Source organism: Vicia villosa, linkage group LG7 (genome assembly GCF_029867415.1).
Source record: "Vicia villosa cultivar HV-30 ecotype Madison, WI linkage group LG7, Vvil1.0, whole genome shotgun sequence".
Classification (NCBI taxonomy): Eukaryota; Viridiplantae; Streptophyta; class Magnoliopsida; order Fabales; family Fabaceae; genus Vicia; species Vicia villosa.
This window is the reverse complement of record NC_081186.1, coordinates 26,983,562-27,002,350: the sequence shown is the minus strand read 5'-3', so window position 1 is coordinate 27,002,350 and position 18,789 is coordinate 26,983,562. Positions and strand designations below refer to the sequence as shown.

Sequence of the window (18,789 nt, the reverse complement as noted above, 5' to 3'; positions counted from 1 at the left end):
TGTGAATATTAACTTGGTGAAACGCTGATCAAACTCAAAGCTCAGAAACTTCATCTTCATCAAAGCTCACTACATTGCTGTTGTAATATATTAGTGAGATTAAGCTTAAACGTTAAGAGAAATATCACTGTTGTGATTATAGCTTTTCAGAAGCATTTGTAATACTCTTAGAATTGATTACATTAATTTGTAAGTAACTAGAGTGATCAAGTGTTGATCAGGATACTCTAGGAAGTCTTAGCTTGTGTCTAAGCAGTTGTAATTAGAGTGATCACGTGGTGGTCAGGATACTCTAAGAAAGTCTTAGCTTGTGTCTAAGCATTTGTTCCTGGAGTGATCAGGTTGTGATCAGGATACTCTAGAAGACTTAGTCGCGGACTAAGTGGAAAACCATTGTAATCTGTTGCGATTAGTGGATTAAATCCTCAGGTGAGGTAAATCACTCCGTGGGGGTGGACTGGAGTAGTTTAGTTAACAACGAACCAGGATAAAAATAACTGTGCAATTTATTTTAAACGTTCAAGTTTTTAAGACTACACTTATTCAAACCCCCCCTTTCTAAGTGTTTTTCTATCCTTCAATTGGTATCAGAGCGCGGGTTCTAAGGTGCAAGCACTTAACCGTGTTTAGAAAATATTCAGGAAGAGAAAAACGCTTCAGTAAAAGATGGCTGGTGAAATTCCAACAAATCCAGCTGCATCTACATCTGGCTCTGCTGAGCAATACAATGGTAACAATGGTTATACTAGACCACCAGTATTTGATGGTGAAAACTTTGAATACTGGAAAGATAAACTGGAAAGTTACTTTCTTGGTCTAGATGCTGATCTATGGGATCTTCTACTGGATGGTTACAAACATCCTGTTAAAGCTACTGGTGTAAGGCTCACGAGAAGCGAAATGAATGATGATCATGAAAGATATCTCATGAAGGAAATATCTAACAGGGAAACGGCCCATGACATATATGAGTCCTTGAAGATGACTCATGAAGGAAATGCTCAAGTCAAGGAGACCAAAGCTCTCGCACTAATCCAGAAGTATGAAGCCTTCAAGATGGAGGATGATGAAGACATTGAAAAGATGTTTTCAAGATTTCAAACTCTGACTGCTGGATTGAGAGTTCTCGACAAAGGCTACACCAAGGCTGATCATGTGAAGAAGATCATCAGAAGTTTGCCCAGAAGATGGGGTCCAATGGTAACAGCATTCAAGATTGCCAAGAATCTGAATTAAGTTTCTTTGGAAGAGCATATCAGTGCCTTGAGAAGCCATGAAATTGAGCTGGACGCAAACGAGCCTCAGAAGAAAGGTAATTCTGTTGCATTAAAATCTAATATTAAAAAATGCACTAACGCTTTTCAGGCTAGAGAAGAAGATCCTGAAGAATCAGAATCTGAAGAAGAAGATGAACTGTCCATGATTTCCAGAAGGGTGAACCAACTCTGGAAGAGCAAGCAAAGGAAGTTCAGAGGCTTCAGAAGTTCAAAGAAATTTGAACGAGGAGAATCTTCTGGTGACAGAAGATCTGACAAGAAGAAGGTTGTCTGCTATGAGTGCAATGAGCCTGGACATTACAAGAATGAGTGTCCGAAACTTCAGAAGGAGAATCCCAAGAAGAAGTTTCATAAGAAGAAAGGTCTTATGGCAACATGGGAGGATTCTGAATCAGAATCAGGATCAGACTCTGAAGGAGAGCAGGCAAACTTTGCGCTGATGGCGACAGAAGATGATGGATCAGAATCTACATCAGAATCAGATTCTGAAGAGGTATTTTCTGAACTATCTAGAGAAGAGTTAGTTTCCAGTCTAACAGAGCTTCTTGAATTAAAAGCTCATCTTAGTATCAAATACAAAAAGCTGAAAAAGCAATTTGAATCTGAAACTAAGAAGCTTGAGTTGGAAAATTCTGAATTAAAAGAAAAAGTTTTAAAATTATCCAATAATGTTGGATCTCCTTCTGATTCAGAAAAATCCACTCCCAGTCTGAATCATATTCTGAAAGAATATGATTTAAGTTTCAGGAAGTTCTTATCTAGAAGTATTGGCAGAAGTCAACTAGCTTCTATGATATATGTTGTGTCTGGGAACAAGAGAGTTGGCATTGGTTATGAGGGTGAAATCCCATACAAGCTTGAATCTGTGGATGATATGAAAATATCATACAAGCCTCTGTATAACCAATTTAAATTTGGTCACTCCCATGATATTAAGCACACATCACATGCACAAAGTTTTCACATAACACACACCAAGAAGCATGTGACACAACCTAAGAAATATCATGGAACTCAGAATAAGAAGTATCATACTGTTCCTCCTGCTAAATATTTTGCTAAACCCAAGTTCAATCAGAACTTGAGGAGAACTAACAAGAAAGGACCCAAGAAATTGTGGGTACCTAAGGAGAAGATAATTTCTGTTGCAGATATCCTTGGCGGCAAAGAGGACAGAAAGCAAAATGTCATGGTACCTGGACTCTGGGTGCTCGCGACACATGACGGGAAGAAGGTCTACATTCCAAGACCTGGTGCTTAAACCAGGTGGAGAAGTCAAGTTTGGAGGAGATCAGAAGGGCAAAATCATTGGCTCTGGAACCATAAGTCTTGGTAACTCTCCTTCCATAACTAATGTACTTCTTGTTGAAGGATTGGCTCATAACTTATTGTCCATAAGTCAATTAAGTGACAATGGTTATGACATAATCTTCAATCAAAAGTCTTGCAAGGCTGTAAGTCAGAAGGATGGCTCAATCCTATTTACAGGCAAGAGGAAGAACAACATTTATAAGATTGATCTTTCTGATCTTGAGAAGCAGAAGGTGACTTGTCTTATGTCTGTTTCTGAAGAGCAATGGGTCTGGCACAGAAGATTAGGACATGCTAGTTTGAGAAAGATTTCTCAGATTAACAAACTAAATCTAGTCAGAGGACTCCCAAATCTGAAATACAAATCAGATGCTCTTTGTGAAGCATGTCAGAAGGGCAAGTTCTCCAAACCTGCATTCAAGTCTAAGAATGTTGTTTCTACCTCAAGGCCGTTAGAACTCTTGCACATTGATCTGTTTGGCCCAGTCAAAACAGCATCTGTCAGAGGGAAGAAATATGGATTAGTCATCGTTGATGATTATAGCCGCTGGACATGGGTAAAGTTCTTGAAACACAAGGATGAGTCTCATTCAGTGTTCTCTGAATTCTGCACTCAGATCCAATCTGAGAAGGAGTGCAAAATCATAAAGGTCAGAAGTGATCATGGTGGCGAATTTGAGAACAGATTCTTTGAGGAGTTCTTCAAAGAAAATGGTATTGCCCATGATTTCTCTTGCCCTAGAACTCCACAGTAAAATGGAGTTGTAGAGCGAAAGAATAGGACTCTACAAGAAATGGCCAGAACCATGATCAATGAAACCAATATGGCTAAGCATTTCTGGGCAGAAGCAATAAACACTGCATGCTATATTCAGAATAGAATCTCTATCAGACCTATTCTAAATAAGACTCCTTATGAATTGTGGAAGAACAGAAAGCCCAACATTTCATATTTCCATCCTTTTGGATGTGTATGTTTTATTCTGAATACTAAAGATCATCTTGGTAAGTTTGATTCCAAAGCACAAAAATGTTTCCTTCTTGGATATTCTGAACGCTCTAAAGGCTACAGAGTATACAATACTGAAACATTGATTGTTGAAGAATCAATCAATATCAGGTTTGATGATAAGCTTGGTCTTGAAAAACCAAAGCAGTTTGAGAATTTTGCAGATTTTGATATTGATATATCAGAAGTTGAAGTACCAAGAAGCAAAGCTGCAGAAGCTGGCAGTCTCAGAAGCAATGGATCAGAAGATCAAGTTGCTGCATCTTTAGAGAATCTGAGAATTTCTGAAGAACCTACAGTCAGAAGATCACCTAGACTTGCTTCAGCTCATTCAGAAGATGTGATCCTTGGAAAGAAAGATGATCCTATCAGAACCAGATCATTTCTCAAGAATGACAATCAGAAGCAGTGATCAGAATCAAAAGGCGTAAAGTCTATTTATATTCTACAGCTGTCATCCATTATCTGATGATGAACACGTGTCTGTGCGGTTAGTACAAAACGTGCAGTTGAAAAGACGCCGACCTAGGTAACTGTGTTAAATCATTTCATTTACCATGTTCTCTCTCCTAATGTCATTTCTCATTAAATGCATAATGATGTCTTTATTTTCAAATCATTTAAATAACCCGCTTCATCTTCATTCCCTCTTTTTCTCTCTTTCTCTCTCTCTTGTGCATCCCCTTCGTTGCATTTTTTTTTAAACCCTAGTTTTTGATTTGATCTCAAAGCATAATCATCATGAACTCATCTTCTTGTTCATCGAACTCAAAAGAAAAGCTCACCTCTACACAGATCCTTCTAAGCAAATATGAGTATGCTCCATTGAAAACATGCTTAATACCCACGAAAGAACTGGAAGTTCTATGTGAATCTGCTGTGGACATCAACAACCTAAAAGCAAATGACTTTAAGTGTGATGCAAGAATCTTTGAGCAAGGATGGTCTAAGTATCTTGATAGATTGGTTGGTCCAATTTATCCTGAACTTGTGAAGGATTTCTGGGTACATGCAACGGTTACCCCAACTGCCATCATTTCATTCGTGCTAGGGCATGAAGTGGTTATCACTGAAAAGCTCATCAGGAAGCTGTACAATCTGAATGATGAAGAAGGTTGGACTGGTTTTCGACATGCATCAGTTGATTGGTCTAAAGTTGAACAACAAATCTCTCAGACTTTTGGAATTGACTCTAATAACACAGGCACCTTAAGGCCGTTTTATAAAGTATGGGCTGAGATTATTCTGGGTTCCCTTCACCATAGAAAGAGGATGCTCTCCTCCTCCTACATCAGTCCGGATCACAAGTATACTCTTTTCTGCATTGGCAAAAAGACTGAGATCAACATCTCCCATATTTTGTTTGAGAATCTGAAGACTTCTATCTTTGAGTCAAGAGAAGACGAAAGGGCGAAGTACCCTCATATTTCAAGAACGACTATTCCTTTTGGAAGAATGATTTCAGACATTCTGATTGAAAGCAAAGTGCTGGACTCCATCAGAAAACTCAATGCGTCCCATTTTCTTGGAGTTGTTCAAGGTCCCATTTTCAATGGCGTGGATTTGTTCAGACTGGAACTCATTCAAAATGTACCTTCTGTGTGCACAAGCTTTCCTGACATTCTATCAAGAAGAGTTGCTGTTGAAGGTTTTGCCTCTTTGTTTCAAAAAGAACTGCATCAGGTTGTCAAGCTTTACCTGGAAGATTGTGTTAGGAAGCAATCAGATATTGATCCTGCTTGGATCCGTGGCAGAGTACTTCCGTCCAAGGCTGATCTTCTGAAGAAGGATCAGAAGGAACTAAAGGCTAGGCTAAAAAGAAAAGCCCAAGAAGATGAGGCTAAGAAAGCCAAGAAGTTGAGAGTCACCTATGATCCTGACAAGGTGGACTCTGAGGAACGAAGAGATAAAAGGATCAGAGATTCCTTTCGCAGAACCAGATCTTATTCTTCTGTACAAACCTCTAGGCAGGTTTTTACTCCACCTCCTTCTGTCCCTAAACCATCTTTCCAATCACCTCCATCTGAACCAAAAGTAAACTTCACCTTACCAAATCCTTCTCCATCATCCTTCTCCTCTCCCATTCTAAACCCCACACCTTTAAGTATTCTTCCCCCAACTCCTTCTGATAAATCTTTCTCACCAATTCCCTTTACAAATACTCCATCCTCTTCTCAATCTATCATTTCTGATATTCCATCTTCATCAATCATTCTCTCAGATATCCCTTCTTCCTCATCCACCGCACCTCCACCTTCTATATCCCATCCCTTACCTACCAGAAAATCCAAACCTTACTGTCTTCTCTACCCTGACTACAAATTCACCTTCAATCCGCCTGAACCTGAACCCTATACCTACCTGGAACTTTTCAGACATGAGGTGATTAGCAGTCTAGACCTACTGAAGGATGCATTTCTAAATGGTCTGGATGATGTTTCTACAAGAAATCTCTGGAGAAGATTTCGCAAGGATTTTCAAGTAGAAGCAATGGGAGTACAGAGAAGACTAGTGGCTGTTGCCCCTGGTTACCCTGGTTACCTTCTGGAGGGTGATAATGGTATATACTACCATCCTCTCAGAAATTGTGTTGCTGCTGAGGAGAAGCCCTTTGTGGATGAATTGGAAGTAGCAAGATTGGCTGCTGCAATGGAAGCTAACCCTTGCAGGGAAATTGTGGTCTGGGTACCTCAATATCCAGTTCTGCTCGGGGATTTCAAGACCCTCTTTGACTTTCTGAGGGAAAACCCTTCTAAGGAAGACCCAAGTTTTGTCATTCCAGAAGTTGTTGACCCACCAGAAGTTGAAGGTCCTTCTGCTCCCAGGAATCTTGCTGCCATTCTTCAGGCACTTGAGAATGGAGATTCGGAAATTCCTGCTGCAGAATATGGAGATGCTTCTATGCAAGAAGCAGATATAGAAGATCATGTTGATGAATCAGTTCCTGTTGAGGAAATCCCTGCAAATGATCTATCTATGGAAGCTACAAATCACAATGCTATTCCTGTGGTTAGAAGCGGTGAAGCTTCTTTTGATGAATCTTCTCGTCTTGCAAGAACTCTGGAAGATATTCAGAAGAAACAGGATGAGTTTAGAGCTTTCATGGAGAGGCAAGAAGGATACAACAATGGGGTTCAAGAGATGCTGGTCAAGATCTTGTCAAGGCTAGGGTCGTCTTAGATTGAGTCTGTGTTGTTTTGTTTTTGCTTTTGCTGCATCTGTTTTTGTGCATCTTGTCTTCCTTCTATGCGTGTACTTCTGTACCTGCTGTTTGAACTTCAATGAAATCATCCTTTTTCCTCCGTGTGTTTCTTTTTGTTTGTATCTGAATCTTTTCTGTTTTTTGATGATATGACAAAAAGGGGGAGAAATATGTGATAAATGATTTGATTTAATCAGTTGCTTTACTAACAGAACTTGCAAAGTTCTATGTTTTTAAGTTGTGTTGTTGCAGGAATCAAAGATTCAAGATCAACATGAGGAGCAACAAGATGAATCAAGCTCTTGGATTCTTGAAGCAAGCTGAGTGCTAGGAAGCTTCAGAATCAGAAGCAAGAAGCAAGAATGATCAGAAATTATGATAATAGAATATGATCCAAATCATTGGCTATTTGCTCTGATACATTGTCTATTGGATCTGATATATTCTATATGGCTTATATGGCTCTGATACATATTTTGTGTTCTGATACACATTTTATGTTCTAACTCATTCATGCTGACTTTTGTCGTTTAGTTTTGTTCTGTAACATTTCAGGATGTAGAGATGCTCTGATGATGCTCTGGTACATTCAACAATGTTCTGATACAATCTAGCATGAAGTGATGTAAGAAGAAATTCAAAGCTCTGAAGCTATCCAAGGGAAGCAGAAATCAGAAGCTGTGAATGTTCTAAAGATCCAGAAAACTCAAGTTCTGAAGCTGTCCTAAATGGAAGCATGAATTAGAAGCTGTGAATGTTCTGAAGATCAAAGAAATTCAAGTTCTGAAGCTGTCCTAAATGGAAGCAGGAATCAGAAGCTGTGAATGTTCTGAAGATCAAAGAAATTCAAGTTCTGAAGCTGTCCTAAATGGAAGCAGGAATCAGAAGCTGTGAGTGTTCTAGGGATCTAAAGAAATTCAAGTTCTGAAGCTGTCCAATGGAAGCAGAAGTCAGAAGCTATGAATTATCAGAAGCAAGAAGCTTATGTGATCGTCTCTACCAAAATAATCAGGGAAGTCTTTTATTATTAAATTTCTTCGAGTATTTATTTCAGGGGGAGATTATTCATCCCAGGGGGAGATTGTTAATCTCAGGGGGAGACATATTCACATGCTTATGCTATAGCTGTGTAATTTGTCTTTAGTCGTCTGCTCTTTCTGATCGCAAATTCATATCATTTATATATGTTTTTGTCATCATCAAAAAGGGGGAGATTGTTAGAACAAGATTTGTTCTGATCAATATTCTTAGTTTTGATGATAACAAGGATATGAATTTTGTATGAGATAATGTGGTACTCTAATACATTGCAATTTCCCTTTCAGGAAATATATAAAGAGTATGCACAAATCAGCGCTCAGAAGCTTTGTCTCAGAAGGTTCAGCATGCAACATCAGAACATGGTCTGGAAAGACATCAGAAGATGGTCAAGGCAGAATCAGAACATGGGTCTATGAAAGCATCAGAAGAACTTGAGGTCAGAAGCAGAAGCACTGAAGTTCTCATGGTATCACGCTCAGAAGCACTTCAAGGTCAGAAGACAAGAAGATGCTATGCACCAAGCTGTTTGACTCTGATGATATTCAAATATTATATTCACAAACATCAGATCAGAAGAAAGTACAGGTGGCAGGCTACGCTGACTGACAAAAGGAACGTTGGAAGCTATTAAAGGCAACGTCAGTAGACACAGCGTGAACAAGGCTCGAGGTAGTTGACAAAAGCGTGAAACATTAAATGCAATGCTGTACGGAACACGCAAAGCATTAAATGCGCTCAACGGTCATCTTCTCAAACGCCTATAAATATGAAGTTCTGATAAGAAGCAAGGTTAACAACTCTGAACCAAATTCTGTGAATATTAACTTGCTGAAACGCTGATCAAACTCAAAGCTCAGAAACTTCATCTTCATCAAAGCTCACTACATTGCTGTTGTAATATATTAGTGAGATTAAGCTTAAACGTTAAGAGAAATATCACTGTTGTGATTATAGCTTTTCAGAAGCATTTGTAATACTCTTAGAATTGATTACATTAATTTGTAAGTAACTAGAGTGATCAAGTGTTGATCAGGATACTCTAGGAAGTCTTAGCTTGTGTCTAAGCAGTTGTAATTAGAGTGATCACGTGGTGGTCAGGATACTCTAAGAAAGTCTTAGCTTGTGTCTAAGCATTTGTTCCTGGAGTGATCAGGTTGTGATCAGGATACTCTAGAAGACTTAGTCGCGGACTAAGTGGAAAACCATTGTAATCTGTTGCGATTAGTGGATTAAATCCTCAGGTGAGGTAAATCACTCCGTGGGGGTGGACTGGAGTAGTTTAGTTAACAACGAACCAGGATAAAAATAACTGTGCAATTTATTTTTATCGTTCAAGTTTTTAAGACTACACTTATTCAAACCCCCCCCCCCCCTTTCTAAGTGTTTTTCTATCCTTCAAAAGTATGTTAAATAGACCGTTAAGAAAATATTGAATAAGCGTCTAAATTATAAACGGTTAAATAATGTAGTCGGGCAAATTATAAAAAATACCTCTCCCTCCCAGATACGCCGAGCGACGTGCTCGCGGTAGGTAAGCAGCACAGAAGTGTCACTAGGCCCTCCCGGGTAGCCCTCCTCCTGCTCATCCTCCTCCCCGAGTGGAGGGTCAACATCCGGTACCTCCTCCGCCTCGTGGTATGGCACTGCCACCTCCTCCTCCTCCTCCTCTCGCTGGTGGGAAGAAGAAACCCGAGCCAGACGACTCCTCGATCCAGATGTAGAGGTACCCTCGTCCATCTCCACGGGAACTTGCACACGTCGTCCCCGGCCCTGCCCCCGTCCCTGTGTCGACGCCAGCTGCGCCGCCGCCCGCTCGCGTCTAGCCGACGCAGTCTGGGTCTCTCTACCCTGTCTGATGCGTGCTTGGTTGCCTGACATGTTCCTGAAAACAATTGAAATCGATTAATATGTGAGATAACATAAAGAACTAAAAAACATTGCACTTCTGATACAATTCAGAAGTTCATTTCCGAAACTGGGAATGGAGGTGTTTTCGGAAATGAACTTCCGAAACACCCCTGCGAGGAAGTTTTCTGCAACTTCCATGGCAGACCCCAAAAACAAACTTCAAAACTATGTTTAATCATTCTAAACAAACTAAATATCAGTACCAACCTAACCTAATACATTTTTTGCTATTTGTAAACACCCTAATATGAATTTTAATCATAGATCTAAAACTCGAAATGCTTACCGATTGAAGAGATTGGAGGGCTTTTGAATGTAGTATAGCAAGGTTATTGGAGCCTTTGATGTAGCCTTGGAAGTGTTTGCACAAAATTTCTCTAGGGTTGTGTTTGATGTTGAATTAGGGTAAATAAATGGGGGAGGGGGCTGTTTTGCTTAATCTGCAAAACGCGCAATATTTCGAAAATGAACTTCCGAAATGGTGTTTTCGGAAATGCATTTCCGAAATAAGTCAAATTTTGAAGAAAAAAGGCGCTTTCGGAGATGCATCTCTGAAAACACCTTTTTCTTGCATTTCAGAAATGCATTTCCGAAGTCAGGGTATATGTGGTTTTTCACCAGAGGTGACCTAGAAGGTTGGGAGGTGGGCAAAGAATTTTCCTAATTATATTGTGAAAAAGAGATAATTTAGAATTGACTTCAACTTTCATATATAAATAAACTGATGGAGATTGGGTGATACATATGTTTGGAAAAGTGGATGAGTTGTAACTTATCACTAATGAGTAACTTCTCTTTTAATTTATTTTAATGAATTAATTACACTGATTTTTGTTAATTAAAAAAATTAGTGTGGTTGGTATGAAAAATAAAAAAATTAATATAAATAATGATAGGAAGTTATAACTATTACAGTTATAAATAATGATGGAAAGATAATTAATGTGGCATAACTCATAACTTTTCAAGTAACGATAATATAATTATATCAATTTTAGTAATATATTTTATTTAGAAAATTTGTGAGAATGACACATTATATTTTTGCTAGAGTTTGGTTTAGGGTTGTCATCATGACAATCTTAGGTTTATATTAAGTAGATTAAGATTAAAATAGGATTATTATTAATAGTAATGTCAAATATTATATCATTATTATTTATTTTTAATATAAGGTCAATTTTGTAAATAACACATTAGAGCACTTATCATGATAACACGTGGTTAGGATTGTCATCATGACAACCTTTCATTTATATATATATATATATATATATATATATATATATATATATATATATATATATATATATATATATATATATATATATATATATATATATATATATATATATATATTAAGGTAATCATAGTTATTCAAAGGGCACATTTGATTGCAAGTTTAAATTGTAGATCAAATATGTAAAATAAAGTGTTACTTTCTAAGTGTTAAAATTATACACACACTCACAAAAGATTTTTCAAAACTTCATTTCTTTTTGTTTGCAAACTTTTTTTTTTTGTTTGTGCATAAATAATTAATTGTAGATTAAGTTTTTTTTCTTTTAAAATTTTCTTATTTGCTTAAATTTCTCACTAGTCTCGTGTTCATTTGAAAACACAAGTATTTTAAAAAACTCATTCTTTTATAATTTCACATTGCTTCTAAAATTCCATATACACACCTAAAATTTTCATATACATCTTCTTCAATTAATATATTTTTGACACGCCGCAAGCGTACAACAATTGTCAGAATAGTAAAAATACCGAACCACAAAGACCAATGGTTGAGTACCAAACTCTGTTTTATCTTTGTATATCTAGAGCAAGCAAATGGTTGAAAACAGACAAACTTAAGTGAAAAAGCACTTAAGTCAAAACAGCTTATTTGAAAATCACTTTTAGAAAATAGCTTAATTGAAATTAAAATGAGACAAATAGGACTTAGAGTCATGATTCCTTACTCAAACATCTCCTAAGATCAATTTGGTTTTAACACGAGAATTCCTATGTGAATTATAGAAAATAGATTATTGTGAACAACGTCTGCTTTCGCCAGCGCATTGTTCTATCTTTGACAAACGAGACACTCATCGGCTTTCACTCGCGCATAAGCATTCGTCAGTGATCATTACTTATGTACAACTATTAAGATGTCTCATTTCTCAACTTCTTTTGAGCACTTTCGCGTCATCAAACTCTGTCATCTAAAAATTTGTTGTCAGGTATTGATACAAGTGATTACTTATGTACAGCTATTAAGATGAGACATTTCTCAACTTCTTTTGAGCACTTTCGCGTCATCAAACTCTGTAATCTAAAAATTTGTTGTCGGATATTGATACAAGTCCTTTCGGATCGCAATCAATACCTGAAAACTCTTTTACTTTCATAACAAGGGTTGAATAAAATAAAACTTAAATTTTAATAATAAACATGTGTTAATTCTCGTATCATATTCAAATCGATCATACAAATAGCTATGAATTCGGTCTCATGACCCTTAGCCCCTAAAGGGTTACTCACTCATGGTGAGGAATAGCACATACATAAAAATTGATATAAGAAATCATGATAAAAAATAGTAAAACAATGAAGAACCTGAATTAATAAAAGCTTGATCCATTGCTCCAATGGAGGCTTGAGTTGCAGAGCGTGAAAACATAAAAATACGATAAAAGTTGGATACCTGTTCTTTCATCCTAAAACTAAATAAATAGCCAAAATTACAAAAACATGAAAAATCCTATTGTAACTAATATGCACTAACTGCATAGTAGTACACTTGCCTTATCTAATAATTATTCCTTATAATCAAGGAAATTAATCCTAAGATCTAGGAGTTAACTAACTGATTTAGTTATATGTGTTGTGAGTCTATAAAAGATCATATCTATTGTAATTCAAATTAAAAAGTATTATGAACAGAAATAGAAGAATTCAGTTGACAAAGACGACTGCAAAATAAAAGGTATCAGGATAAACTAAATGGATACAGAATGAAAATATCATATCCCAGCCAGTTGAGTTCTATTCTATCTCTCAAGGAATATTACAAATTTCAGCAACCAAATTACATAATTCAAGTAACTGTATTCATTTCTGTTTTAATGGCTCCAATCTTCGAACATTACTGTGCAGATATTAGAGTGTTGCCTACCATTATCATATAATTAAAGTAGTCACTCAAATGAAAATATAATAATTATAACAATTTGAACAAGTTTATTAAAAAGAGAAAGGTGAACCAAAATAAAGGTTAATTATGCTAGACAGACTCACCCAATGGGCCTCAACTCAACACCATCTACCTCAACATCAATCTGCCAAGGGAAATCCGAAACAGTCCTGATCCATAACTGTTTTAACGCCTTCTCTTGCATGCAACTTCGAAGAAAAGGAAGAATGCACCAAGTATTACATGATGACAAATCATCAACTTTTTTTATCAAACACTCAACAACAGACTAATGGCAATTGAAGCTAAACAGTCGCAAAATACTTTAGTAGTTGAAACTAAAATATGCTAGGTCTGCATTTTTAGATTTCCGTTTGCTTCACCCAAACTGCAATTTGAGTGTATAAATTGACTTTCGTCCACAAATAAATATTTTGTAAGGACTCAGTAGGCTTTATATCTGAACATGACTTTGAGTCTCAAACCAAGGTTAAAATAGAAGTAAGAAAACTTTGTTTTCTCTTGGAATCAGACCATCATGATTTACAAACTATGATTCTTGCCTGTGAGAATGTAGCTTGATAACAACCTTGCTGTAGGCCCATATTACATCAGTATGAGATTCTTGCCTATAAATTTGCAGATATAGCTCGGAAAATTCATCAACCAAATTAATGTTGGATAACATCCAAGACTATATCACTGATGATGCAATATTCATTTGCAGCAGCTACGATAACTGCATTTACAAAACCAAATTTGGCTACAACTCACTCATAATTAAAAAACATGAACATGGGTCATATCCTCATGTTAACAAAATTTTGATAACCAGCAGCTATTCCATAAATCATTTTGAAGAACCAATATAAAATACTTTTTACCTTCTCGGTATTTGATATGAAAATGTGGTACCAGCCAAAAGGCAAATTTGTGTATATGATGATCAAGTGAATAGAGTTGTGTAACCATAACTATCATTCTAGATGGTAACAGCCAAAAGATAAACTTTGACATGTGACGGCCAAATGAATAGAATTGGCTAACTGTAACTATCATTCAAGATGGCAGCAGCCAAAAGACAAACTTGGACATTTGAGGGCCAAATTTTTTGTAGCGGTTATATTTTAAACTTTGAACGTGTTAATGTGAGCTAGACTTGTCAAGCTAATGGTATGATTAGTTGGTGTTATCGTATACCCCGGCCATGACCTAAGAGTGGATCATGATGCTTAAACAATCAAGAATCATGTTTTGTACATGAAGATGAACGGTATCTTAACTTGTGCGTATGGTTAAACAAAATCTACCGATGATGAAGCAAAAGCAGAATACGGTTCATAGCACCGACAAGGCATCAAAAATTTCATATGGTTCTACCGCTAACTTCTCCTGGTTGCAAACCATGGAAACCACAACATTCCATATACTCTCATTGCAAAAATCTCCTTTAGTTGCCAACCCACTCAAAACTGTAGACAACAACTCAAAGTTCCCTTCCTTGCACAAAGCACCAACAAATTCATTCAAACTCTTTGAAACGGGAACATACCCTTTAAACAACATCTCATCCAAAACAAATGCAGCTTCCCGGAACTGCCTCCCCCGGCAAAGCCCGTCAAACAGCGTGCGGTACGTAACAACATCGGGTACACACTTACGTCGCGGCATATCCTGAAACAAATCATTTGCTTCACTCCATTTGCCTTCTCTACACAGCCAACCAATCACCATATTATAACCAAAAACATCAGGCTTAACACCTTCCACCCCATCCAAAACCCTATAAGCTTCTTCGAAATTCTTCTCTCTACAAAACTCTCCAATCATCACATTACAAGTAACCGAATTCCAATGACAACCACTCTCCTTCATTTCTTCCAAAACCCTTAAAGCATCATCCTTTCTCCCCGCCTTAAAAAGTGCATTAATCAAAGTGTTATAAACAACTGCATCCAATCTCAAGTTCTTCCTACTCATCTCATCCTTGATCCTAAACGCCCAATCAAGTTCCCCAATCTCGCAAACTCCTTTAACCAAGTTAGTGTAAACAGAGACACATGGCTTCAACTTAAACTCCTCAAGCATCAATTTTTTCATTCGGAATGCTTCATGCAGACGCGTGTTTTTGCAAAGCCCGTGGATTAACGTCCCAAAGGTAATGCTGTTCGGACCAACGCCTTTGCTGCGCATTTCATCGAACAGTTCCAAGGCGCGGTCTACGTGGCCTTGAACGAAGGAGGATCGGATGAGGATGTTGTAGGTGCAGGCATTTGGGGAGCCGAATCGAGTTAAACGGGAAGAGAATTGGGTTAATGTATGGAATTGGCGGCAGGTGAGGAGAGCATCGAGGAGGGAGTTGAATGACTTGTGAGTGGGGGTGCAGCGGAAGGAGGGGATGGAGAGGAAGGTCTGAATGGCACGTGACGGGAGACGGGCACGTGCGTAGAAGGAGATGACGTGGCAGAGGAGGGGTTCGGGGACGCGGTGGCGAGTGTCGTTGTGGAGTTGTTGAAGGATGAGTTCCATTTGAGGGAGCATTTTGGCGCGGCCGAGTTTGGTGATGATGAGGTCGTAGGAGAGGAGGGAGTAGTGGAATGGGGGGTTTTGAGGATTGGGGTTGAGGAAGAGCTGGAGTGCGAGGGATGGGTTCTTTTGGGAGCGGAGGAGGGAGGATAGTCGGAATGGGGATATCGGTTTTGAAGTGGCCATTGTTTGGGTTGGTTAGGATCAACTATTATCACTCTGTTTTTGAAGTCTATATAGAAGGAAGAGCGAGAGTTCAGCCATTAGGTGTATAAAAATTTGAATACTTACATGCTTTGTTTAATGTTAAATGATCTGAAAATTTTGAATTTTGTTGATACAAGGGAATACTTTCAGTTGTGCTACATATATGAATATTGTTATTACAAGTTCCTCGTCTAATATATGGCCTTACACAAGAACATCTTATTGTCATCGATCTTAATATATAGTCTAACATATATAACTAAACACAAAAGAATTATTATTATTATTATTATTATTATTATTATTATTATTATTATTATTATTATTATTATTATTATTATTATTATTATTGGTTTTAACATAATATGAAAATAGCTTAATGTTGAGAAAATCTAAGGTTTAATTCACGCTAACAAATTTGATGTGTGGGATAAAGAATAATAGCAATCAAAATAAATAGCATTCAACACTAATAACTAATAATATAGTGAATTAACTTGGTAGAAGAAGATAAAGGAATACGAAAAACACAAAATGTTTGTTTATCCTGTTCGATCAAATGATCTATAGAGAGCAACTCTCCAATTTACTATACTCCAAAAGTTATTACAAAAAACTACAAAAAAAGTTATAAGAAAATAGTCTTCGAAGTTCCTAAGGACAAATCCTATTTTCTATCTAAGTGTTTTCAATATCTATAACTCTCAATATAAGAATCACGCAAATCCAAGGTGTTTAAAGTGTTTATTAATCTCTTTGATAACCCCAAAATGCTGTCAAATCCCTAAAATATAACTCTATGAATCTTCCCTTTGCTTTTTCACTAAAATTTCTACCTTATTTCTCCACTTTCTTGAAAGTTCTCAAGAATGTCAGAAATACAATAATAAAAGAAATACATATTTATAATTGCTAAAACTCAAAAGAAACATAACAAAGCCAAAAACACAACCAATTAACTAATGGATCTGCGAACAAGGCCGAAAATATATTAGTACCGAAATATGTCATTTTTCCTTTTCTTTTTTCACTTGAGGTTTTAAGACATATTACATCACTTAATATATGACTTTACATAAAAGTCTCAAAATAGTCTAATTTAGTACGCTCTTGTTGGGTAAAAGATTATATTTGTACACTCTATTCGGTATTGAGAAGAAATTCAAAAGAGAGAATAAGGTGAGAAAGAAATTGAGAATAGAGAAAGAGATCAGAAATAGAGTAAATTATGGGGACTCTTTGGTATAAGAGAAAGATAAGAGAAAAAAAAAAGTATATACCTCTTTCTCTTATTGGTTTAGTAAAGAGTGAAAAGAGAAAAATGATAATATTTTTTATATTGATAAAAATACCTTTATTTTATAATAAAATAAGTGAAGCCTCTTAACATATTTTCTGGAACAATAAATAAAAACCAGTCTCCCAAATTATTTTCAGTCGAGGACTTGATACCAACGATGGTGTTCGCGATGGCTTGAATGTAATGGTGGTGAATAAAAAAACGTTGCAAAAGTGTGGCGGTTAACGGTTGCGAGTTATTGCAAGAAAAAAAACTTGAAACCCCTTTGTCTTATTTAGTTAAATGGGTTATGTTTTAAACATTATGTTGTTATCTTATTTTTTAGCATAATCTTCACTATTAAACTAACTATTTTAATTTTAAATTTGTATTTTATAATTTATTTTGTTAAAAATATATGTCTACTTCTTAGAAATTGAATTTCAAAATTTAATAATTTGTTCGATATTGTATTATTTGAAGATTTAGATGAGTTTGGATTAAAAAGATGATGTTTGCTTTCAGCTTACAGTGTAATATTGTCATATGATGACTGTATTGTGTGAGAAATGGAAAATATTGATTTTAATATGGGTTTTGTTTTATGGGTGTTTTAAGTTACATTTTCGATAGTTATTGATAATAAGCTTGTTATTTATTTGATTTAACAGGACATCAAAGTATAGTAGTATGAAGACTCAAGACTGTGTTCGACCTAGTTGAAGTAGCTATAGAGTACAAAGTCAAACTTAGTTAAGTAGAATTAGTTGTATTCAACTGATAGCATCTTTGTCTAACTTGGAAACAACAAGAAATAAATTTCTCCATAAACAACTCAAGAATTCAACTTAAACATAACATAGAACAAAACAAGCGTCAATATCCCCCCGAGTGCTACGTATCAGAGCAAATGACACCAACTCGAACCAATAACGGTAACAACTACTCCTCTTGGTTACTTGCACGTTACCAACAGAGGGTAACATTCACACAGAAAGGGTGAGATATCAAACAATATAAAGGAACGTATGATAATAACTATAGTGAGAATAAGATTACACGCAATTCACCACTTCTCAACAGAATATAACTTTTATCATAACAAAACCATCAACAAGGCATAAGAATGATCTCAACTTCACAACAATATCATCAACGCAGCATGACAACTACTTCATCATCACAACAACTCAAAATGCAACTTAATATGCGGCTCATTACTATGCACATGCATGTGGTACCAACTTAATATTTGCCAATCAATATAGGCCAACGTACTTGCCAATCCAGGCCAACTTAATTTGCCAATCCAGGCCAACATATTTGCCAATCCAGGCCAACTTAATAATGCAATGGATGCAACTCAATGATGCAACATTCACAAAATACAACATTCATAACACGCAACAACATTGACTAAATATCAACGAGGAATAACCTCCAACTCAGATGCCAATATTCAGTGGCAGCAACAACGTCATGACTATTATAGTAATTCACAACATGTCAATCACATCATTAGGATATGCCAACGTACAACAATATTCAACTTCATACACCTCACGATATCGGGAAAATACGACTTTAAAAAAGTTCTCAGAAATTATTCAAATTAATTTCATTAGATAGGAAATAATTTTAGCTTTTCGGAAGTTCAAACGGTGTGTCAAACGGACACCCGAGTCAAAAGATACGAATTTTCAAAGTTTGGAAATCTGTCAACTTCAGCAATGTAACCGATTACCTCAAGGATGTAACCGATTACATCCCCTGATTCTGCCATGTTGAGCCAATGCCCGCGAGAAAGATCAGGGATATGAGCACCATAGAACCCGGTTACTATTCTAG

General features: G+C 36.6%; 1 protein-coding gene across 1 annotated transcript; it reads right to left on the bottom strand.

The window, feature by feature from the left end:
* Positions 1-12,026: 12,026 nt before the first annotated feature.
* Positions 12,027-15,811, bottom strand: LOC131617059 (putative pentatricopeptide repeat-containing protein At1g53330). The gene is made up of 2 exons (XM_058888440.1): positions 13,034-15,811; positions 12,027-12,907 (listed from the first exon to the last, which is right to left on the bottom strand). The coding sequence occupies exon 1, from the start codon at positions 15,639-15,641 to the stop codon at positions 14,268-14,270; it is 1,374 nt and encodes a 457-aa protein (XP_058744423.1). The 5' UTR covers positions 15,642-15,811; the 3' UTR covers positions 12,027-12,907; positions 13,034-14,267.
* Positions 15,812-18,789: the final 2,978 nt, after the last annotated feature.